Source organism: Lonchura striata, chromosome 2 (genome assembly GCF_046129695.1).
Source record: "Lonchura striata isolate bLonStr1 chromosome 2, bLonStr1.mat, whole genome shotgun sequence".
Taxonomy (NCBI): Eukaryota; Metazoa; Chordata; class Aves; order Passeriformes; family Estrildidae; genus Lonchura; species Lonchura striata.
Window position 1 is genome coordinate 116,920,512 of NC_134604.1, and position 23,365 is coordinate 116,943,876.

The window sequence follows — 23,365 nt, forward strand, 5'->3', positions numbered from 1 at the left end:
TTCCCAGCTCTGTTCCCTGCCCTGGACACGCTCCAGCCCCTCCAGGTGTCTCCTGAATCGAGGGACCCAGAACTGGACACAGCCCTGGAAGGCTGTGCCAGCCCAGGGCACTTCCTTGCCATGCTGGCTCCACTGTCTGATGTTTCAGACATGACCTCCTCTGGGGCAAAACCCCAAAGATCCACTGGCAATTGTGGAAAAAGGCTGCAGGCAACTCGGGCAGCAGCCCCAGATCCCAGCCTGGGGCGGCTCCACATCCCTTTGCCAGCTGGGTGAAGTTGCAGAGACAAGGGACACTGCTGGGGACAAGGCTGGAATCCAGCTCACCCCACTCTGCTCCCCAGAGTTGCTGCAGCAGGGTCAGCATCATGCAGCTGGAGAAAAGCTGCAGACACGGACAGGAATAAACACATGAACTACTGGAACGGGAAACCCCGGCATTTTCCAGTCACTGTTCCACAGGCCACAGAGCCAGGGGGTGTTTGGGACAGAGAATGGAGTCATGGCCCAGAAGGCTCGGTGCCCCCAGAACCCCCAGCAGCCCAGGAGACACGACCACTGAGGCTCCATCCCCTTCAACCTCATTCCATCCCACCCCATCCTCATCATCCTCATCCCCACCTATCCCAGTTACCTGCATCTCCCCCCTCAGCCCAGCAGCAGCGGTGAGCAGTCAGCCTCTGGGTGACAGCCATGAGCAGGGTCCCGGGGCTGGTCCGGGGTGTCCCCGGTCAGTACTGGATGGGAACTGTGGTGGCACCTGGGGGCAGGGCACCCCACACCCAGGGAACAAATGCTGCCACCTGCTCCACGGCCTGCCTGCTGTCCCCCAACAGTCACAGCTGCACCCCAGGGCAGCCCATAGACCCCCAGAGCCCCCAGAGCTGAGGGGGAGCAGACACGGGGTGTCTCAGGCCAGCAGCAGGATGCAATCCCAGCCCTGCAGGGTGCCCTGGCCATGCAGGGTGCCCTGGCTGTGCCCTGCAGGGTGCCCTGGCCAACCCCCCACGCCCCGAGAGCTGCACAGACGGGGGAGGCGGTGCCCTCGCTCAGACCCTTTATTGCCAAGGGTTTTACACAGCACAGACACACAGCCCCTCCCCATGCACAGCCCCCCCAGCCCCACGCCCCGGGGGTGCACAGAGAGCGGCCAGGCGGGCGGCAGGAACCCCCGGGGCCGAGGGGGGCAGAGCCAGCCCGCCCCGCGGCCCCCGCCCCACCAGCCCCGCGGGGCCAGGGTCCTGCCCTGCTCCCCGGGGCGCGGGGCGCGGGCGGCCGCTCGCTCCAGCACGGCCAGCCTCGGCCCGGCCCACCCCAATAAATTAAAAAGGTCCGAGTCCGGGGTGCAAGGGGCCCGGGTCACTCCTCGGGGGGCTCGGTGAGGAACGGGGAGGTGACGGCGTGGGCCTGGGCGATGGCCGCCAGCTCCTTGAGGAACTCGCTGAAGATGACGGCGCAGTAGACGGCGTTGCGCACACGCAGGGCCTCGCCGTGCCGCGCCGGGGGGGCCAGGGGGTGTAGCCCCCCGTCCCGCAGCCCCTGCAGCGCCAGCTGCGCCGCGTGCCGCGCACGTGTCGGGCTGTTGGCGTGGCGCAGCAGCAGCTCCCCCAGGGACGGCTTCCGGCTGCGGGCTGCGGCACCGGGAGCGCTCAGGGGCACCGGGCAGGGGGACCGGGGGCACACGGACCCCAGTGCAGCCCCAGACCCCATTGCAGCCCCCAGATCCCAGTGCAGCCCCAGATACCAGCCCCCAGACCCCAGTGCAGCCTCCAGATCCCAGTGCAGCCCCAGATACCAGCCCCCGGACCCCAGTGCAGCCCCCAGATCCCAGTGCAGCCCCCAGCCCCCAGTGCAGCCCCAGCCCCCGTGCAGCCTCCAGCCCCCCGTGCAGCCCCCAGACCCTAGACAATGCCTAGAGCAGCCCCCAGCTCCCTATCCAACACAACATGCAGCCCCCAGCCCCTCACATAGCCCCCAGCCCCGTGTGCCACTCCCAGCTGCCCGCAGAACCCCCAGCCCCCCGCCCCGGCAGACGCCAGCTCCCAGGCACGGCCATGTCCTCACCCAGGGTGTCGGTGCGCCGCAGGGCGGGGACAGCCCCCGGCCCCTCAGCCCAGTCCAGCCGCCCCCGAGCAATCAGGTACTTCTTGGCCTTGAAGAGCAGCGCTGGGAAATCCTCTTGAGTGGCAGCAAAGCTCTCGATCTTGTTCTTCACCGAGCCCAGCACCTGCAGGACCACAGCACGGGGTCCCCACAGGACCAGGGGTCCCCATCAGATGGGGTACTCCCCTGAGCACAGGGTATCCCAACAGGAAAGGGGTGACCCAGAGGGGGCTACAGCCATGTGCCTGTGGCACCTGGGACACGGGGCAGGGGCTGGGCAGCACAGGGCAAACTCAGTGGTCTTGGGGTTAGAAAGGATTAAAACCCTTTCCATGACCCCATGAGAGCAGGGGTTCCCCGGGGCCATACCTGGAGCAGGGACTTGACGCTGGGCTGGAAGACCATGTTGGTGTTGAGCAGGAAGGAGCGGAGCAGAGGCTGGGGGTAGCAGGCCAGCTGGGCCACCAGCCCCGTCAGCAGGAAGTTGACGTACAGAGAGTTGTGGGGCATGTTCTCCAGCTTCCCAAACAGCACTGACACAAAAGGGCCTGGCGACACAGGGGGGTCAGGCAGGGCTCCGCAGCGAGCCCGGACCCTCCCTGTGCCCCCGTGCCCACCTGTGAAGGGCTGGCTGGGGGGCGGCCCCACCGCCCGCGGCGGGCTGGCCACCACCTGCGCCAGGGGGTCCGGGGGCCGCGGCGGTGCCCGCCCGGTGCCCACGTCCCCCTCGGGCAACGCGGCGAAGCTGGCGAAGGCCTCCTCCTCCTCGTGGGACAAGGGCGGCTCAGGCGGCTCTGTGGGGGTGGCCGGGGCTCCCCCCACGCCCCCGTTCTGCATCTCGGCCTCAATCTCACGCAGCTCCTCCGTGAAGGTCTCGATGGAGACGCCGGCCCCAGGGGGCTCGGCGGGCACGCGGGCCAGCAGCTCCTCCAACAGCGAGTCCACCGAGGGCAGAGGCTCCCAGCCGGGGGGCTGCGCCCGAGGGGCCCCGTTCGGAGCCCCCCCACTGCCCTCCCCCTCGCCCCGGGGGCTCCGACGGACCTTCTTCACCACCACGTCCCCCTCCGGCGGCCCCGGCTCGGCCGCTCCGTGTGCCCCGTTCACCAGTGTCCCCCCATCCCGGGGCTCGGGGCCGGGCCCCCCAGCCCCGGGCTCGTCACCCCCAAGGGGTCCCCCCGGCACCTCCCGTGCCCCCTCCTCAGGCAGCCCCCGCTTCTTAGTCCGTGGGGTGGGGGGTCCCGGGGGCCGCCCCACGGGGCTGTCGGGGTCGGGCACGGGGCCGGGGGCGCGGGGGTCCTCGCCGTCGTAGGGCGCCGACCAGACGCGGCAGGCCCAGGCGCAGCGGTCGATGCTGTGCCGCGCGTCCCGCAGGTATTCCAGGTAGTTCCTGTCCAGCTCCGCCACCTCGTCCCGGGGGCCGGGCCGGGGGGGGCTGCCCGCGGGGGCCCCGGGCGAGCGGGGGGCAGCGGCCTCGGCAGGGCCCATGCTGGCCTGGCGCATGAAGAACGAGAGGCGGGACGGCGTGGAGGGCTTCGGTGCCGGGGGGGCGTCTGCGCCGGGGCTGCCGTGGCCTGCAGGGGACACGGGGTCAGCACCGGGGGGGACAGCACCAGGGGAGCAGCACTGGGGGAACAGCACCAGGGGAGCAGCACTGGGGTCAGCACCGGGGTCAGCACTGGGGGGACAGCACCAGGGGAGCAGCACCGGGGGGACAGCACCAGGGGAGCAGCACTGGGGTCAGCACCAGGGGAGCAGCACCGGGGGCAGCACTGGGGTCAGCACCGGGGTCAGCACTGGGGGGCCAGCACCAGGGGAGCAGCACTGGGAGGACAGCAACAGGGAAGCAGCACTGGAGGGACAGCACCGGGGTGGCAGCACTGTGGGCAGCACCAGTGGAGCAGCACTGGGGGGACAGCACCGGGGTGGCAGCACTGGGGTCAGCACCGGGGTCAGCACTGGGGGGACAGCACCAGGGGAGCAGCACCGGGGGGACAGCACCAGGGGAGCAGCACTGGAGGGACAGCACCGGGGTGGCAGCACTGGGGGCAGCACCAGTGGAGCAGCACTGGGGGGACAGCACCGGGGTGGCAGCACTGGGGTCAGCACCGGGGTCAGTAGCGAGCCGTGGCTGGGAAATTTCCAGGAGCCACGGGGATGGTGGCACGAGGCTCAGCACTGAGCTGGCAGAGGAACAGGGTCCCAGCAGCTGCAGGGATGGCACAGGGGAGCCCCGTGCCAGGACAGGGCTCAAGTACGTGGACATCACATGGCATGGAGAACTGTGCCAGCTGGGGTGGGGATGGGGCTCAGGTTGCCACAGGAATGGCACCAGGGGCTCAGCACTGAGCTGGGACCAGGTCCAAGGGGACAGTAAGGCAGAGCTCAGCAATGGGACAGGATGGGGCCAGGGCATGAGGGGCCACAGGGATGGCACACCTGGGACTCATCAACACGTTGGAGCAGGGGTGGGTTACAATCGGCCATGGAGACCCAAGGACAGGGCTCCACATCAAGCCAGGAGGGGGACAGGGCCTAAGAGGCCACAGGGATAGCATGGGACAGCTCAGTGCCAAATCAGGGTAGGAAAGAGTCTGAGGGGCTGCAGGGATCTGGGGAGAGGGCTCAGTGTTGGGACAGGGCCCAAGGAGCCATGGGGATGGTGGGGTGAGGCTCAGCACCAAGCTGGGAGGTGGAGGGGCTCTGAGGGTCCACAGTGGCGTACCCCTGGCCCGGGACGGGGGCTCCTCATCCCGGTCACGGGGCGGTGGGGGGCTCTCGGGTCGGCAGCAGCGTGGGATGAGGGACAGGAACTTGGCCGCTGTCTTCCCATAGATGTCCAGGTCCCGCACTGCCCGCTTCTGGCTCAGCATCACATGGCTGCAGGGCAGCAGGTACCTGCGGGCAGGGTGGCACAGGGCAGCTGCAGGGGACACATGGGGACAGGGACCTTCACAGGACCCCAGCCCCTTCACAGGCGGGCAAATGATGTGGCTGCCTCACATCCACGTGCCCACCTGAGAGCAACACCCCAGGCCCATCCCAGAGCAGCCCTCAGAGTGGGCCAGCAGCAGGTGACCCCAGCCCCCTCACCTGAGCACCAGCTGCAGCATCACATCCTCACAGTTGAGGCTGAGCAGGGTCCGGAAGAGGCTCAGGGACACCATGCACAGCTGGGGACAGCGCAGGGCGTCAGAGGGGCAGCGGAGCGGACAGGGGCAGTGCCACCCACCCCACTGCAGGACAGGGGAAGGGGATGGGGACTGGACAAGGATGGGGACACTGGGGATGGGATAAAGATGAGGACAGGGATGCTGGGGGGCCGCGGGGGCCCCAGGCTCACCCGGGAGTTGCTGTTGATGCGGCCCACCAGCGTGTCCAGGATGGTGGTGTTGTCGTGCCGGTGCAGCAGCACGAAGCGCAGGAAGGTTTTCAGCAGCGCCGTCTCGCTGACGCTGCGCAGGAACAGGTCCAGGTACGCTGTGCTCGCAATCATCTCCTCCACCGAGGTCTGCAGGAGGGGCACATGCAGCTGGGAGCCACAGCGACGGGCACTATGGGGCCCTGCCCAACCACACGGGCAGAGGTACGGGCAGCAGACCCCCAAGGAAATCCCCATCCCACAGCCGGTGCCAGGGGTCCCTCACCTTGTGCAACGCCGGCCCCATGACGGGCACGAGGAACCCATTGTGGACGTAATCCACCAACTGCTTCTGCACCAGTGGGTGGGCGACCTGAGGGGCCACAGGGGGGTCAGGCAGCCCCCTATGGGGCTGGGAGCCCCTCACAGTTCCTCGCCGCCCCTCAGCCCCACCTGGATGACGGCATTGCAGAACTCAAGCGAGTTCATGAAGAGGACAAGGGAGGAGACGCCGATCCAGTCCTCCCGCCGCAGGAAGTGCCAGTCATCTCCTCGCACCTCGATCTTGCGGGGCAGGGAGGAGTACAGGGCGCTCAGGCCCGTGGCCAGCACCTGGGAACACATGTACTCGGCTGCCCCGCAGCCCCTCGCACCTCCGGCTGCTGGACCCAACCCAAAGCCCCGGAACCTGCCACCGACAAACCTGCCCCACCCCAGCGCTCCAGGCAGGGCAGCTGGGCTGGGCCCTGCATCCACCACTGACCCCAGGGGGTGGCCCCCTCATCCCCAGCCCAACGCTGGGCCCTCCACCATCCCCAAGCCTCCCATCACCACCAAGCACCCTGTTCCAGGCTCCTCATCCCCAAGCTTTCCACCATCTCCAGACTACTCTGTCACCTCCAAACCCACCATAACTTGTAGACATTCCATCACCTCCAAGCCCTTTATCCCGAAGTTCTCCATCATTTGCAACCTCTCCATCGCCCAGCTTCCACCATTCCCAAGCCCCCCATAATCTCCAGCCCTGCCCTCCACCATCCCCAAGCCAGGGCAGGACTTCTCTCTCCCTCTAGGACTGTCCATGGCTCCTGCTCCAGCTGGCCCAGCTCCGGCCAGCAGCGCAGGGTCCCGGCAGTGTCCCGGGGAGGGGGATGCCCCACGGGGATCCGTACCGGGCAGAAGTAGGAGTTGTCGGTGATGGACTGGGCCACGGCGCGGTTGCTGGCCGACATGGCCATGATGAGCAGCAGCGCGTCGCGAGCCTGCTGGCCCCGCGCGCCCTCGTGGTGGATGAAGGGGATGAGGAGCGAGAAGATGATGAGGTTGGCGGGGCCCTGGTCCGTGTGGCTGTGGAAGAAGAGCTCCAGGATGGCCGGCTCGCGTGCCACGGAGACGCAGAGCTGGTTGAGCAGCAGCACCAGGCTGTTCTCCAGCGGGGCCGAGGCGGGCTCGGCGCACACGCTCAGCAGGCGCAGCAGCGGCGTCAGCACCGCCTTGTGCCGCAGCAGGGGCTGCCGGGCCTGGCTGATCAGCATCTCGTACAGCTTCAGCTGCTCCACCTGGCAACAGGGACACGCCAAAAGGTACAGGGACCGCCCAGAGACCACCCGGTCCCGCTGTTCCTCCAGCACAACCACGTCCCCAGGTGCCACATCCACGTGGCTGTGAAATCCCCCCAGGGCTGGGGCTTCCAGCGCTGCCCTGGGCCATCTGTGACAGGGAAGGAGGAAATTCCTTCCATGAGGAATTTCCTCCAGCGTCACAGAGTATTCAGGATGGCTCGGGTAGTCTCAACCCCAGTCCAACCTGAAAATGCCATAGGACACTGCCCTACCCTTGGCCTGGCTGACCCTCAACCCAGCACCTTCACCCTTTGGATCCAGGCTGTCCCAGCCTCCCTACAAACCCCCACAGACCCCTCCGCTCCCCTCACTCAGACCTTCCTGTCCTCGGTGAAGTCGCCCTGCAGATGCCAGCACAGGAGCCGTTCCAGCAGGTTCTCAGCAGCCACAAACTGCAGGATGGGCCCGCAGGGCACGTCCCCGTCCCCCTGTGACCTGTCCTTCTCCCCGTCCCCCCAGGGCCGGTCCTCAGCCAGCAGGTTCAGCATCTGGTAGGTGTTGTTGCGGACGGCGCTGAGGTCATCAGGGGCTGGTTTGCTGCCGCGCCGCTCCAGGATCCGCAGCACCTGTGGGACAGAGCCTGGCAGTGGGGGCTGGGGGCTGCAGGGTCGGGGATGCTCGCTGCCCCCCTGCCCCACTCACCTGTGCCCAGTGGTTCTTGAAGACCATGAGGCAGGTCTCGGGGTCAGCGGTGACGGGGGGCTGCAGGCTGGCGCTGCGGGGGGCTCGCTGCCCGCCCGCCCGTGGGGTCAGCTTGCTCAGCCAGCTCATCCTCTCCATCAGCACGGGGTCACAGACAGCACCGCGGCACACCAGCCGGGCTGGATGCGGCCTGGCACCACCGTGGGGGCACAGGGGAGCGGGCAGGATGCCAGGGTCCTCTCTCCATGCTGCTGCCAGCAGGCTGCAGGGAGAGGGGCCATCAGAGACCCCCGGCCCAACCTCACCACCAGCAGCAGGGAGGGAGGTAGAAGGGAAAGGAGCAGGGAAGCCAGGAAGGAAGAAGGTCAGGAGGAAAAAATGGCTATCAAGAGGAAAGGCAGGCAGAAGAGCCAGAGCAGAGGGAACTGGGCCAGGCAAGCATGCCAGAGCAGTGTTGGCTGGAGGACTCTGGATCCCAGCCCTGCTCACACCCAGTACTGGACTTTATACCAGGAACTGGCCCAGCATGGGTGTGGGGAGTGCCCAGCAGCCACAGGACACCGGGACAGCTGGGACAGCTGCCCACCCCCATGCCCAGCAGCACCCATGGCCAGTGCAGCACGACAGTGCTGCCAGGATATTTTTAGGGCCCCGTGCCCTAGCACCAGCACTGCCACTACAGGCACCAGTGTAGCACTGAGCACAAAGGCCCCAGAGCTGGCAGCACCGCTGTGCCTGGGGACAGAGAGACACCGCAGGGGCCCCCCAGTGCCCCACCAGCATGTCGGGAGGGCAGTGGCTCTGAGAGCCAGTGCCACAGCCCTTGCAAGCAATTGGGGAAGTGGAAGTGCCATTAAAGACACCCCAAACCACAGGCACAGGAAGGGAAAGTGGCTGAAGCTAGGGCAGTGGGACACAGCACGGGCAGGGCCTGTCTATTTATACCCGGCTCAGCCCGTCCCACCCACAGCCAGCGCTCGTGTGGCTGCTAAAGTTAGCACCACTGAATGCCGGGGCAGTGCCAGCCCTGCCACCCAGCACTGCGGCCCCAGCAGCAGGAACCAAAGGCCCCAGTGTGGCACACCGGGACGCATAGAGCAGGGACCCGTGTGACACACGGCCAGAGCCATGTTGGTGGGACAGGGACACCAGCTGTCACCACTGCTGTCCTGGCACCAGTGCCCCCTCACCCCAACCTGGCTGTGCCTGTCCCATGCCAAAGGACCCAGCCACGGGGGCACAGCACGGGGCTGTGCACCACCCCAGTGTCACCCAGAGGGGCTGCAGTGGCGGAGCACCCTCCGCCCGGGCAGCAAGTAGCTGAGCACTGGGGCGTGATCAGGTGCCACCAGACCAGGGAAAGCCACACTGCAGGCAGGGACACCGAGGGCACGGGGACACCAGGTGCCAGCAGGGCAAGGACAGGGACCCCGGGGCATGGCTTCCACGGGCAGAGGATGGCACCCAGTGCCAGGAGGCTGTGGGTGACGAGCACCGGCCCCTCCGATGCACGCGGGAACCGAAGCACCGTGTGGGGGTCACCGAGGGGTCGCCAGGGTGGTCGCCGGTAGGCCCCGGTGGTCTGGGTGAGGCGAGAGGCTGTCACAGCCCAGGGCCGCGGTCCCCCGGCTCGCGGGAGGTGCTGCTCACTTGGGCATCCTCAGACCCGGAGCCATGGAGACACCGGGACGCCCTCAGGCTCCGGGGTCACGCAGAACCGGGGCCCTCGGATGCCGCGGGGCCGGGCCCTACCTGGGTCAAGGTCGCGGCGGTCCCGTCCCGTCAGCGCCGCACCTGAGGAGGGCAGAGGAGGCGTCGGACGCGGGCCGGGACCCCCGGGACCCCGGGGGCCTCAGCGGGACGGGGCCCTCGCTCCGCGGCATTGCGGCCCGCTCGGGCCCGCCCCCGCCGCTCTCACCCCGGACACCGCCGGGGCCGGGCCGGTGCCTCCGGCCCCGCGGGCCAAGGGCGGGCGGCGGCCCGGGCGCCCCAGCGTCGCGGCACAAGGGCGGGCGGACCTGCCCCGAGGCGCGCCCGCTCCACGCACGCCCCACTTCCGCTGTCCCCGCTGGCGGGGTCCCTATTGCCGGTGTTCCGGCGCCCCCGGCCGCTCCCCGGCCACTCCCGGTGCCGCCCCGGTGCCGCGCTCACCGCCCGCCCCCGCCACGGGCCCCGCTCCGCCGGCGCCATCTTCCCGCCGCGCCCGACGCACCGCGCGCGCGGGCCACGCCCACCGCCGCTGGGCCACGCCCCCGCGGCACGGGGACACGCCCACACCACTGGTGGGCGTGGCCTCGCCGAGAAAGCCCGAGCGCTCATTGGCTAGGCCCTGAGTGGGGCGGGGCCGGGGCGCGTGGGACCCGGGACCCGGGACCCGGGACCCGGGACAGCCCGGCACCGGGACAGCACGGCACCACCGGGACAGCCCGGCACCGGGACAGCACGGCATCACCGGGACAGCCCGGCACCGGGACACCGGGACACCGGGACAGCCCGGCACCACAGGGACACCGGGACAGCCCGGCACCACCGGGACAGCCCGGCACCGGGACACCGGGACACCGGGACAGCCCGGCACCACAGGGACACCGGGACAGCCCGGCACCGGGACACCGGGACACCGGGACACCGGGACAGCCCGGCACCACAGGGACACCGGGACAGCCCGGCACCACCGGGACAGCCCGGCACCGGGACACCGGGACATTGGGACACTAAGACAGCCCGGCACCGGGACACCAGGACACCGGGACAGCCCGGCACCACCGGGACACCGGGACATCGGGACACTAAGACAGCTCGGCACCGGGACACCAGGACACCGGGACAGCCCGGCACCACCGGGACACCGGGACAGCCTGGCACAGGGACAGCCCGGCTCTGGGACACCGGGACACCGGGACACCGGGACACCAGGAACCGGGACAGCCCGGCACTGGGACAGCCCAGCACCAGGATACCGGGACAGCCCGGCACTGGGACACCGGGACAGCCCGGCAGCGGGACACCGGGACAGCCCGGCAGCGGGACACCGGGACAGCCCAGCACCGGGACAGGCGGTACCGAGACAGGCGGCACCGGGACACCGGGACAGCCCGGCACCACCGGGAGACCGCGGTACCGGGACACCGCGGCACCGAGACACCCCAGCACAGGGACAGCCCAGCGCCGGGACACCCCGTCACAGGGACAGCCCGGCACCACCAGGACACCGCGGTACCGGGACACCGCGGCACCAAGACACCCCAGCACAGGGACAGCCCGGTGCCGGGACCCTGCGGTACCGGGACACCGCAGTACTGGGGCACGGCGGTACCGGGACCCCGCGGTACTAGACACCCCGGCACCGGGACAGCCCGGCAGAGGTAACCCGGTACCAAGGTGCTGGCACTCCGGAACCGAGAACCCAGCACGGGCACCGCTCGGAGCTGGGCATCCCGCTGGCCCAGCCACCCCTGTACTGGGACCCCCTGCAAGTGCCCACCCTAGTACCGGGTAACCCTGCACCGAATAGCCCCTGCACCCTGCACTTCCCGGAACTGAACACCTCAGAATCGGGCACCCCGGTACCGGGAACGCCCAGAACCCCAGAAACGTGCCCTCCCTGGCCCTGGGCACCCTTGTGCCAGGTAACCTTGTACCGAGCACCCTGTGCCAGGCAGCCCCGTACCGGGCGCTGGGAGCTGCCGCCGCCTCTGCACGGGCACCGCCTGGCACCGGTGGCTGTTCCTGGAGGCTCACCTGAGCCCCGGCACACATGGCCACGGCTCCGTGCCCCGGCGTGCCCGGCGGACCTGGCACGGTGGCTGTGTCAGCCCAGGTGTCCCGGGGGCCAGTGGGTACCCTGGGGACCCCTCGTTGCTAGGACACGCCGGTGTCGCAGGAGCGTGGCTGGGTCCCCGTGAGGAACCACGCCCGGCACCGGGGCAGGCGGCAGCGCCTGGCAGGCGCTCAGGTGCGCAGGACCCCCGGCCACCGGGACGCGCGGGATCCCCGCTCTGAAGGATCCCACCGGGACCCTCGGCTCCCTCCCGTCCCGCCGCCGGGCCGGGCTCCAGCGCAGCGGCACCTCTGGAGCCATGGCCACAGCCAGGCCCGGCAGCGGCACCGGACGTTCCACGGGGTAAGCGGGGCGCGGCTGCCTCCGGCGGGGCGGAGTAGGGGCACCGCAGGGACCCTCCGTCCCACAGCTGCTGGGGCACTGGCCCAGCCTTAGAACCGCTGGCAGCCGGGGCTGAGCGGGGGCAGAGGCATCCCAAACGGGGACGGGTGAGCCCAGGTGCCTCTGCACCCCCAGGTGCACTGCTGCCCCCCGGAACTGGAGCCTGGACCCCGCCGGGGACTGGCACTACCGGTGGATCAGCCTCATGGTGCTGCCCATCCTTTACAACTGGGTCGTCCTCATCCTCAGGTGCCAGGCAGGAGGGTTGGGGGAGGGCGTGGGGTGTCCTGGCCCCGTCCCAGTGATGCCTCGTGATGCCACTTGTACTCCAGGTGCTGCTTCTCCGAGGTGCAGGAGGCACACGCGGGGCTGTGGCAGGCCCTGGACGGGCTCAGCGACGCGCTGTACCTGCTGGACATGGCCGTGCACCTCCACACAGGTGTGTACACACACAGACATGGACACACACACACACACAGGTACACACAGACACACAGACACACAGACACACAGACATACACACAGGCGTGTACACACACACACAGAGACACACAGGTACACAAGACACAGACACAGATGTACATATGTGTACACACATGTGCAGGTGTGTACATACACACACACATATATGCAAGCATGTATGTGTACAGGTGTGCAGATGCACACACACACATGTGCACTCTCACCCCGTACAGACACCACCCAGCCCCACACAGAGGATGTCTGGGTGGGTGGTCTCAAGTCCCAGCACCTGCCATTCACCCCCTCAGCCCCATGGCAGCCCAGGGAGCCCCAGTGCCACCCCCAGGGTGCCCATCCAGGGCTCCTGTGCCCCACGCTGGGCACCTGCACGCTCTCTGCTGCGAGCCCTCTGCCACACAGGGAGGTGAGCAGCTCCTGCCCCTCCAGGCATGGATGCCCTGCAGTCCATGGCTGCCCTGGCTGCCCACTCAGGTTTCCTGGAGGACGGGATCCTGGTGCGGGACGTCAGGCGGACACGGCGGCGCTATCTGGGCTCCTGGACCTTCCCTTGGGATGTGCTGGCCGTGCTGCCCACCGAGCTGCTCTGTCTGCTCCCAGGGGTCCCGAGGGTCGCGAGGGTGCCGGCGGCACGTGCCAACCGCTGCCTACGGCTGCCGCGACTCTTCGAGGCCTTTGACCGGTGCGAGACGCGCACGGGCCGGCCCAACGTGTTCCGCGTGGCCAAGCTGATGCTGTACCTGCTGCTGGGCATCCACTGGCACGGCTGCCTCTACTTCGCGCTGTCGGCACGCCTGGGGCTGGGTGCTGACCCCTGGGTCTGCCCCAGCTTCACCCGACCGCTGCGCCGCTACCTGCACAGCTTCTACTTCTCCACGCTGGTCCTGGCCATGGTGGGAGACACGCCGGCACCGCAGCGCGAGGAGGAGTTCCTCTTCCTCACCGCCGGCTTCCTCCTGGCCGTGCTGGGCTTCGCCACCATCACCGGCAGCATCAGCACCGTCATCGTCAACCTCAGCTCGGCCGCCTCCGCCTTCTACCCCGACGCGGGGCCGGTGCGGCGCTACCTGCGGGCGAGGGGCGTGGACGGGCGGCTGGCGGGGCGCGTGGCGCGCTGGCACCAGCACCTGCGGGCGCAGCGCAAGCTGCCGGCCGAGTGGGAAGTGCTGCAGCACCTGCCGCAGGGGCTGCAGGCTGAGGTGGCCGCCAGCGTGCACCTGGCAGCCCTGCGGCGCGTGGGGCTGTTCCGCAGCTGGGAGCACGGCGTGCTGCGGCAGCTGGTGCTGCGCCTGCGACCGCAGGTCTTTGGGCCCGGCGAGTTCGTGTGCCGGCGCGGGGACGTGGGCCGCGAGATGTACTTCATCCGCGAGGGCCGCCTGGCCGTGGTGGCCGAGGACGGCGTCACGCAGCTGGCCGTGCTGGGCGAGGGGCTCTACTTCGGGGAGATCAGCCTCATCAACATCAAGGGTGAGCTCCACGCTGCGCCCCGATTCTGCCCCGTGGCCCCCCCGGCTCACGGCCCCCTGCCCCACAGGCAACATGGCAGGGAACCGGCGCACGGCCAACATCCTGAGCATCGGGTACTCGGACCTGTTCTGCCTGGGCAAGGAGGACCTGGCCGAGGTGCTGGCCGAGTTCCCCTGTGCCCGTGCTGCCATGGAAGCCAAGGGCCGGGAGCTGCTGCTGTGCATGGGCCAACTCGACACCGGAGCTGAGGCGGCGGCACTGGCGGCCGAGGCCGAGGCGGAGCGGCGGCTGCAGGGGCTGGAGGTGGCCCTGGAGGGGCTCCAGACGCGGGCAGCACGGCTGCTGGCACAGCTGGAGGCCGGTGCCCTGCGCGCGGCCCTGCGCGTCCGGCGCCTCGAGGGACGGCTGCAGCTGCGGGGCAGAGCAGAGCAGGAGGACGGGGCAGCAGGAACGGCAGGAACGGCCCCACGACAGCGGCCCGCCAGCCCACGGGGTGCTACCGGGGAACAGAGCCCCTCCAGAGTGCAGGCTTCTACCAAGGCACAGGCTGTCCTCAGGGCACACGGTCCCCTGCGGGAGCAGGGTCCCTCCAAGGTGCAGGGTGCCCCCAGGGCACAGGGTCCTGCCCGGGAACCAGGTTCTGCAGGTGGACAGGGTCCCACTGGGGCGCAGGGCTCCTCCAAAACACAGGGGCCCCACACGGCACTCAGTCCCCATAGAGCACAGGGGCCCAGCGACATGCAAGGTCCTCCCAAAGCACACGATACCCCCACAGTGCAGCGGCCCCTCGGGGCACGGGGTCACACTGGGGCACGAGGTCCTCGTGGCATGCATGGCCCCAGGCGGGCAGAGGCTCCCCTCGAGGCACAGGGTCCCCTCCGGGCACAGGCGCTGCCCAGGGCACAGAGGCAGACTGGGGTGCGGGGTCCCAGTGGCACACATGGTCCCAGCAGGGCACGGGCTCTGCCCAGGGCACGGGGTCCCTCTGGGTCACAGAGACCCATGGGAGCGCATGGTGTCTCCGGGGCTCAGGGGCTCGGGGTCCCACGAGGGGCGGGGGTGCCGCGGGACTAGTCCTGAGGGGTGTCCTGGATGGGGACGCCGCAGCGACCACTGTTGTCGGGTGACACCGACAGCTGCTGCTGCGGGATGGGGACAGGGACGAGGAAGGAGCCGGGATGGGGACGGGTCAGGGTCACGGAGTTTCGGAGCCAGCTCGGGACCCCCAGCCCCGCCGGGCCGTCCCGGGGCAGCCGCACGGGCGCGGTGACAGACATCGCGGTGACGGCCGTCGCCGTCGCCCGGTGCCTCAAGAGCGCTCCCGGCGAGCCCCACAGGCTGCCCGGCCCGCCCGGGACTCCGGCTGCAGCCCGGTACTCCCCGAGCCCCGCTCCCGGTGCTCTCCGTGGCTCCGCCCGTCCCCACCGCCCCGGGCTTCCCCCGTTCCCGCCTCCCCCGCGCCCCCCGGCACCCCCCGGGCCCCCCCGCCGCCGCCACCGCCCCCCGCCCCCGGCCCGCCCCGCGCCGGGCGCCGCCCCCGCTTATCCACCGGCGGCTCCGAGCAGATCGGAGCCTCGTCCCTCCCGGAGGCTGCCGGTGCCTGATCCTTCCCGGTGCCTCCTGCCGGAGGAGGGGCGGGGGCAGGCGGGGGGGTCCCCGCCATGGACCCCCGGCCTCTCAACGAGTCGCTGCAGGAGATGCTCTGCCGCTCCGGGAACGGCACCGGGAACGGACCCGGCACCGGCAACGGCACCAACGGCTCGGTCTGCGACCTCCTCCGCAGGGGCCTCCGCGGGCCCCCGGCGCCCAGAGGTGAGAGCGGGGGCGCGGGAAGGAGCGGGATGCACCCGGGAAGGAACCCCCGCTTCGTGCCCGGCCCTGCGTTCCCCGGCACGCCGGCAGCCCGCTTCGTCCCGCCGTGCCACCTCGGTGCCCGCCGCCCTGCGCTCCGGTTCTGCCGCTCCCCGACCGCCGCCGCTCCCGTTCCCCGCCGTGCCCCTCATCACACCCGCCATCCCCGGTCCCCGCGCCCCGGCCGCGGGCTCGGGGGCCCCGGCACTGCCCAGGGATTCCGATGCGGATCTCGGCGCTGCCTGGGGGAACACGGCGGGCTGTGCCGGTGGCAGCAGGAGGGTGGAGGGGACTCCGAAGGGACGCCACGGACACAGACAGTCCCCACTGCCGGGGCTGGGACCTCCAGCTGGACCCTCGGCTGGCACACCCCCATCCCACCCTCCACCAGAACCAAGAGCCCTAATCCCATCCCAGCCCCCGGCTGGGGCCCCTGCTCCGGCTTCTCACTCCGCTCTCCGGGCAGGACGTGCCCGGTCCCCGCGCCGCCCGGGGAGCACCGAGGCGGAGGGGGGGCAGTATGGGAGCGCCCACCTGGATAAGGGTCCCTCAGCCTTAAGGAATTAAGATGAGGACGGCGGGGTTCACCCTAAATCCCGGCGGCTGCCACACGGGGGGAAACGATGCACTCATCTGATGGGTCTCCACCGAGCTCCGCCGGTCATGTCGGAGCCCCGGTGTCCCAGTGCCTGGGCCTGTGCTGGGGCGCCTTTGGGGCGCCTTCAGAGCGTGTCTGGGGGGCACCGGGCTACCCTCGGGGTGCCGTGGGAGAGGCTCTGTGGTGGCCTCGGGAGTGCTTTCAGAGTGTCTCTGGGGTGCACCCGGGGTGCCCCCCGGGCGCCTCTGGGGCGCACCCGGGGTGCCAATGCAGCGCCGTGCCCCGCTGCCCGCAGAGCTGGACGTGGCGGTGCGCGTGGTGCTATACGTGCTGATCTTCGTGCTGAGCGTCGGGGGCAACGCGCTGGTGGTGGCCGTGCTGGCGCTGAACCGGCGGCTGCGCACCGTCACCAACTGCTTCCTGCTGTCGCTGGCCCTGAGTGACCTGCTCCTGGCGCTGTGCTGCATGCCCTTCACCCTGCTGCCCGGCCTCATGGGCGCCTTCATCTTCGGCGACGTGGTCTGCAAGCTCGTCGCATACCTCATGGGTAGGGTGTGGCAGGGCGGGGGCTTGTGCCTCCCCCATGGGTGGGGTGGGGCACGGCGCGGGGGCCTCATCCCTGCCTTGTCGGTACCCGGGGCACGGGGAGGGGGCTCGTCCGTCCCCCGTGGATACGCGGGGGGTTATCCCTACCTCGGGTGCACGGAATACAGCGGGGGGGCTTCGGGAGGAGGCGGGGGACTGCAGCGTCACGCCATGCCCACTGGTGCCCCCCGCCACCCGCAGGGGTCTCGGTGGCCGTGTCCACCTTCAGCCTGGTGGCCATCGCCATCGAACGCTACAGTGCCATCTGCAACCCGCTGCAGTCGCGCGCCTGGCAGACGCGGTCCCACGCGTGCCGCGTCATCACGGGCACCTGGGCGCTGGCAGCGCTGCTGATGCTGCCCTACGCCGTGTACAGCACCACGCGGCCCGCGGCCCCCCGCCCGACCCCCGCGCAGTGCACGCACCACTGGCCCAGCGAGCGCGTCCGGCAGGCATGGTGAGTCCCAGCGAGGGAGGGGGAGCACGGGCCTCCGGGGATGCCGAGTGACCGGGAACACCTGTCCCAGGTACGTCCTGCTGCTCCTTGTGCTCTTCTTCATCCCGGGCGTGGTGATGACGGTGGCGTACGGGCTCATCTCCCGCGAGCTCTACCGCGGCATCCGCTTTGAGCTGGACGTCAAGAGGGAGGTGGCAGGTGAGGGGATGGGGCGGGGGTGATGCCGGGGGTGACTCCTCTGTGGGAAGAGTGCCCACCCTAGCAGGGGAGGCACGGCTGAGCCCTCACCCCTGCTCCCACAGCGGTGTGCTCCTCAGGGACATCCCCCTTTCCTGGGGACCTCCTTGTAGCCGTGGGATGCAGCATGTCCCCATGGTGCCATTGCCATCTCCATGTCCCCATCCCATCCTCCTGGAGGGTGCTCCCGCGGTGTTGGGGTGTAGCGTGTTCCTGGTGCCATGGCCGTGACCATGCCTCCTCACTCCACAGCCCAGCGTGGCACTGGGGGGGACCCAGCGCCCGCCTGCGATGAGGGTGACGGGTGCTACCTGCAGCTGTCCCGTCCGGGTGCAGCGCTGGAGCTGCGGGCGCTGGGGGCAGCGCAGCAGGACCGGGCCCGCATCAACAGCTCGGGGGCCCAGCTGGCGGCCAAGCGGCGCGTGATCCGCATGCTGGTGGTCATCGTGGCCATGTTCTTCCTCTGCTGGCTGCCCATCTTCACCGCCAACACCTGGCGTGCCTTTGCCCCGCGGGCAGCCCAGCGGGCGCTCTCGGGCACACCCATCGCCTTCATCCACCTGCTGTCCTACACCTCAGCCTGCGCCAACCCCCTCATCTACTGCTTCATGAACCGCCGCTTCCGCAAGGCCTTCGGGGCCACCTGTGCGGGCTGGGGGTGCCGCCGCGCCTGCCCCCGCCGCCCGCCCGAGGACGAGCCCCCCATGGCCAGTGCCTCACTCTCCAAGTTCAGCTACACCACTGTCAGCAGCCTGGGACCCCCCTGAGCCGGCACCCCCGAGCTGGAGCCCCCCGAGCCCTCCAACACCAGTGCCTGGGGCCCACGCCAGCTGGACCCCCACCAGCCCCCATGGCCAACACCTTTCTCTCCAAGTTCAGCTACACCATCCTCAGCAGCCTGGGACCCCTGAACTAGCCCCCCTTAGGCCCCCTAACAGCAGTGCCTGCCTCCCCCCCCGAGCTGGACACCCCCAGCAGGACCCCCCAAGCATGAACCCCTGCCCTGCCAGCATCCCCGTGCCCCACTCCGGTGCACCCCCAGCCGCCTGCCCTCGCCCAGCATCCCCCGCTCAATCCCAGTGGCCCCGAGTCCCGGCTGGGCGGGGGCGAGGGGCGGGCGGGAGGAGCCTTGGGGCCGGGCGGGTCGGAGGCTGAGGGAGGTGGAGGAACCCCCAGCCCAGGGGTCTCCCCCGCTGCTCCCCGGCTACGATCACAATAAACTGACCCCGTGCCCACCTGCGCCGCTGCTCCCAGCGCTCCTGCCCCGCCGGCACGGAGGCTCCGCGGGGCAGCTCCGGGCGGGACGTGGGGCCGGCGCCGCGCGGGGATCGGGGGGCTGCGGGCTGGGAACTGCTGAGCCCGGCGGCGGTGGCAGCTGGGGGGATGGACCCCGGGCCCGGTGCACCCGAAGCCGGCCCAAGGGGCTGACCGTGCGCCCCAGGGGAGGGGGACCCCAGGGGAGGGGGACCCCGGGGACCCCGGCCGCCCCAGGACTCCATCTCCCATCTTGCCCCGCGCTCGAACGTCGGACCGGCTCCTTCATTTGCATACGGCTTCCCGCCCCGGGTGGCCACGCCCCAGCCGCGCGACATTGGTCGCGCCCCCGCCGCTCTCGGCCATGGCGCCGGGGGCGGGCCCGCAGCCCCGCCCGACGTTGGCCCCGCCCACTCTGCGGCCTTGCCCCGCCCCTCGCCCATAAATGGCGCCGCCCGGCCCCGCCCCCGAGCCGGCCCCGCCCTCGCTCGGCCATGGCGGCCGGGGCTCGGGCCCCGCTGGCCCCGCTGGCCCCGCTGGCACCGCTGCCGCTGGTCCTGGCCGCGCTGGTGCTGCTGGCGCTGCCGGTGGCGGCGGGGTTGCCGCCCGGCCCCGAGGAGCAGTTGGTGGTGGCGGCGGCGCCGCGCTGGGGCTGGCAGAACGTGTCGTGCCCGGCCTGCCGGGTGCTGTTCGGGGCACTGGACCTGGCGCTGCAGGTGGGCACGGGAGATCGGGGACCGCCGGGACACCGGGTTGCACCGGGGGGACGCTGGAACACCGGGCGAGACACAGGGATGGCCACCAGGACGGGAAGAGCGGGGGCGACAGGATTGGGACAGGAACGGGGACATGGGGGACAGGACAGGGACAGAGGGGACAGGACGGGACAGGCCGGGCCGGTCCCTCGTGACGGGCCGGGGCAGGTCGGGGCTTGTGACAGGCACGAGACCGGCTTGGGAATGGGGACAGGGACGGGTCGGGATCGGGACGGGCGGGGACAAGCTGGGACGGCTGAAAGAGCAGCGGGGACGGAGGCGGGGACGGGCGGGGCCGTGCCAGCGGCTCCGCTCGGGGGAACGGGGACGGGCTGGGACAGGAACAGGAACGGGGACAGGCTGGGGCGGGGACGGGAAGGGAAGGAGGAGGGCACCGAGCAGGGGAACGGAGGGGCTGGAGGATCGTGTGGGTCCCTTCTGGCCTCGGGATATCCAGCTGAGCGGTCTGGGGTGGCCGGCAGGTGTGGGACAGTGACAGGAGCCGGGCGGTGCCGTGCCCCTCCCGGGCGGTGCCGTGCCCCTCCCGGGGTAGCCGTGCCCGTGCCGGCAGTGCCGACAGGCACAGGACAGTGACAGCAGCTGAGCTCAGCGTGCAGGGGTTGTCCTGGGCAGCTGGTGGGTGGAGGGCAGCGGGGGTGCCAGGAGGTGTGGGGTGCCGGGACCATGCCAGTGTCCATCCCCCCGCAGCTGGAGCCGAACGTGGCCCGCGTGGGGCGCGTGGCGTCGCGGCTGTGCCAGGAGCTGCGGCTGGCGCGGCCGCCCGTGTGCCGCCAGGCCGTGCAGCTCTTCCAAGGAGACGTGGTGGCCGCCTGGGCGCGCTCCGTGCTGCGCCCGCCCGAGGCCTGCGGGCTGCTGCTGGGCCCCCGCTGCGGCCACTGGGACATCCTGGGCGCCTGGAACCTGTCCCTGCCCGCTGCCCCCAAGCCGCCGGTGCGGCCGCCCGCGCCGCCGCCGCCCGGAGCGCCCACGGCCCGCATCCTCTTCCTCACGGACCTGCACTGGGACCGTCAGTACGTGCCGGGCAGCGCCGCGGCCTGCCCCGACCCGCTGTGCTGCCGCGGGGCGCCCCGCGAGGGGCCGGGGGCGGCGGGCTTCTGGGGCTCCTACAGCAAGTGTGACCTTCCCCTGCACACCATCGACTCGCTGCTGGCCCAGCTCCCCAACGGCACCGGGAACGGCACCGGCGGCTTCGCGGCAGCGTACTGGACCGGGGACATCCCCGCGCACGACGTGTGGCAGCAGAGCCGCGGGGACCAGCTGCGGGCGCTGCGCACCGTGACGGCCCTGCTGCGCGCCCGCCTCGGTGGGCTGCGCGTCTTCCCCGCCGTGGGCAACCACGAGGCCACGCCGGTGAACGCCTTCCCGCCGCCCTACGTGCGGGGCAACCGCTCGGCCGCATGGCTGTACGACGCCATGGCCGAGGCCTGGCAGCCCTGGCTGCCCCCCGCCGCCCTGCACACCCTGCGGTGGGCACGGGGCCAGGGAGGGCTCCATCCGCTCAGGGGCTGTGGGGGCAGGAGGGCACAGGGGCGGGGGTCCTCGGTCTGTGGCTTTTGGGGTACCAGGGATCAGGGGACACAGGGCTGGCAGGCTGCGGGGCTCTGGGCTGTCAGCTGTTCTGGGCGCTGCAGCAGCACAGACTCGAGGCTCAGAGCAGGGGACTCGGGGCTACTGGGGGCGCAGGACTAGCAGGAGACAGCATGGTCTCCATGCTGGAGGGGCAGTGGGGGTTCCAGGCTCACTGGGGCCGGGTGCAGATGGCTCAGCTTCATGGGGCGGAGAGGTGTAAGGAGGGGGGTCATGGCTGGCTGGGGTACAGAGAGGGCTGTGGGGTAACAGGGGCTCCCAGATGGGGGCTGTAGGAGGGTGGGCAGAGCAGGTGGCAGAGAGCTGGGGGTCCGTGGAATGGGTGCAGGGTCTGTGGTTCAGGGGATGCAGCACTGATCTCCCTTTTCCACACAGGGCTGGAGGGTTCTACACGGCACAGGTCTGGCCTGGTCTGCGCCTCGTCTCCCTCAACATGAACTTCTGCTCCCAGGCCAACTTCTGGCTTCTCATCAACGCCACTGACCCTGCAGGGCAGCTCCAGTGGCTCATGGGGGTCCTGGCAGATGCTGAGCGTGATGGGGAGAAGGTGTGGGGGGGTTCTGAGGGGCCATGGGGGGTCCCGGTGGGCCCTGGGCAAGCCCCCAGCCCTGGCTCCCTGCCCACAGGTGCACATCATCGGGCACATCCCCCCAGCCCACTGTCTGCACAGCTGGAGCTGGAACTACTACCGCATCATCAGCAGGTCAGTGCCTGACCCCTGCTCAGACCCCACACCACGTGCCAGACCCCTGACCATGTGCTCCACCCCACATGCCAGACCCTCATTCCATGCCCTGGCCTCCAGCCCCATGTGCTGGACCCCTGTCCGTGTGCCCTTGTCCCCCACACCAGAACCCCCACAAGCCAGAGCCTGGCTCCACACCCTGAACTCCCATCCCACACGTGGTCCCCCTGCCCTACACGACAGACCCCTGCCCCATATGCTGGACCTCTGCAGCAGACTTTACCGCACAGCCTGGGCTCTCTCTCTGTGTGCCATCCCGTGCACCAGACTGCCCGCCCCGTCTGCCAGACCCCCACCCCATGTATCCCACACCCCCACCCCACATACCGGACCTCAGGGCCAGGCCCGGGTTGGGGTTCCAGGCTGAGGCTCTGGGGATGCCACCCCTGCTCACCCACCCTGGCAGGTTCGAGGGCACCATCGCGGCGCAGTTTTTCGGGCACACGCATCTGGACGAGTTCGAGTTGTTCTACGATGAGGAGACGCTGACACGTCCTGTCTCCATCGCCTTCGTCGCGCCAAGTGTCACCACCTACATCAACCTCAATCCCGGTGCGGCCCCAGCCCCGCCGCGCGTCCCCCCGAGCCAGGCCAGTCCCCAGCGCTGACCATCCCTCCCGCTGCAGGGTACCGCGTGTACGAGGTGGCCGGCTCCTACCCCGGCAGCTCCCACGCGGTCCTGGACCACGAGACCTTCATCCTAAACCTGACGGAGGCCAACGCGGCGCCGCCGGGCACTGCCCCGCGCTGGCGGCGGCTCTACGGCGCGCGCGAGGCCTACGGGCTGCCCGCGGCCTTCCCCGCCGACTGGGACCGGCTGGTGCGGCGCATGCAGGACGACGAGCCGCTCTTCCAGCTCTTCTGGTTCCACCTGCACAAGGGGCACCCGCCCCGCGAGCCCTGCGGCGGCCCCTGCAAGGCCGCCCTGCTCTGCGCCCTGCGCTCCGGCCGCGCCGCCGACCCCGCGCTCTGCCGGCCCCTGCGCCCCGCGCTGCCCTTCCCGCGCATCCAGGAGCTCTGGCAGCAGCGGCGGCTCTGCTGAGCCAGGGGCCAGCAGGAGCAGGGGCTGGGACATGGTCACAGTGGGAGCTCCTGGGACATGGTGATACCGGGAGCTCCCAGGACATGGTGACACCAAGAGCTCCCAAGATGTGGTCACACCGGGAGCTCCCGGGATATGGTCACACCAGGAGCAGGGTCAGCAGTGGCCTAAGTGGAAGCAGGGCAGGGACGGGGTTACACAGGCAGCAAGATTGTAGCCAGCACAGGTCACACAGGAGTGGGGCTGGGAGCGGGATTGGTACAAGGTCACTGGGAGCAAGGCTGGGATTGGCACGTGGTCCCCATGTCCCACCACTTACACAATAAAGACACAACAGACACCACCTCCCCTCCTAATCCTCTCCACTAGGACTGGAACTGGGATCAGGATCAGCATGTA

General features: G+C 70.2%; 4 protein-coding genes across 4 annotated transcripts; 3 read left to right on the forward strand and 1 right to left on the reverse strand.

The window, feature by feature from the left end:
* Positions 1–1,282: 1,282 nt before the first annotated feature.
* Positions 1,283–9,545, reverse strand: FHIP1B (FHF complex subunit HOOK interacting protein 1B). Its single transcript, XM_021538781.3, has 13 exons — positions 9,376–9,545; positions 7,726–7,987; positions 7,401–7,649; positions 6,634–7,020; positions 5,915–6,073; positions 5,748–5,834; positions 5,444–5,611; positions 5,194–5,273; positions 4,826–4,998; positions 2,721–3,674; positions 2,473–2,651; positions 2,065–2,227; positions 1,283–1,631 (listed from the first exon to the last, which is right to left on the reverse strand). The coding sequence occupies exons 1-13, from the start codon at positions 9,399–9,401 to the stop codon at positions 1,360–1,362; spliced, it is 3,159 nt and encodes a 1,052-aa protein (XP_021394456.2). The 5' UTR covers positions 9,402–9,545; the 3' UTR covers positions 1,283–1,359.
* Positions 9,456–14,908, forward strand: CNGA4 (cyclic nucleotide gated channel subunit alpha 4). The gene is made up of 8 exons (XM_077790899.1): positions 9,456–10,051; positions 11,129–11,291; positions 11,591–11,882; positions 11,974–12,136; positions 12,220–12,326; positions 12,842–13,834; positions 13,902–14,428; positions 14,867–14,908. The coding sequence occupies exons 1-8, from the start codon at positions 9,456–9,458 to the stop codon at positions 14,906–14,908; spliced, it is 2,883 nt and encodes a 960-aa protein (XP_077647025.1).
* Positions 14,909–15,422: 514 nt separating this feature from the next.
* Positions 15,423–18,514, forward strand: CCKBR (cholecystokinin B receptor). Its single transcript, XM_021538728.3, is given in 5 exon segments — positions 15,423–15,646; positions 16,579–16,830; positions 17,070–17,325; positions 17,396–17,601; positions 17,851–18,514. Coding segments are annotated over 5 exon segments (1,344 nt in total). The 5' UTR covers positions 15,423–15,495; the 3' UTR covers positions 18,330–18,514.
* A 796-nt stretch (positions 18,515–19,310) lies between these two features.
* On the forward strand, positions 19,311–23,309 carry SMPD1 (sphingomyelin phosphodiesterase 1). The gene is made up of 6 exons (XM_021538783.2): positions 19,311–19,532; positions 20,280–21,058; positions 21,555–21,726; positions 21,806–21,882; positions 22,331–22,476; positions 22,551–23,309. The coding sequence occupies exons 1-6, from the start codon at positions 19,311–19,313 to the stop codon at positions 22,964–22,966; spliced, it is 1,812 nt and encodes a 603-aa protein (XP_021394458.2). The 3' UTR covers positions 22,967–23,309.
* The last annotated feature ends 56 nt before the right edge of the window (positions 23,310–23,365 follow it).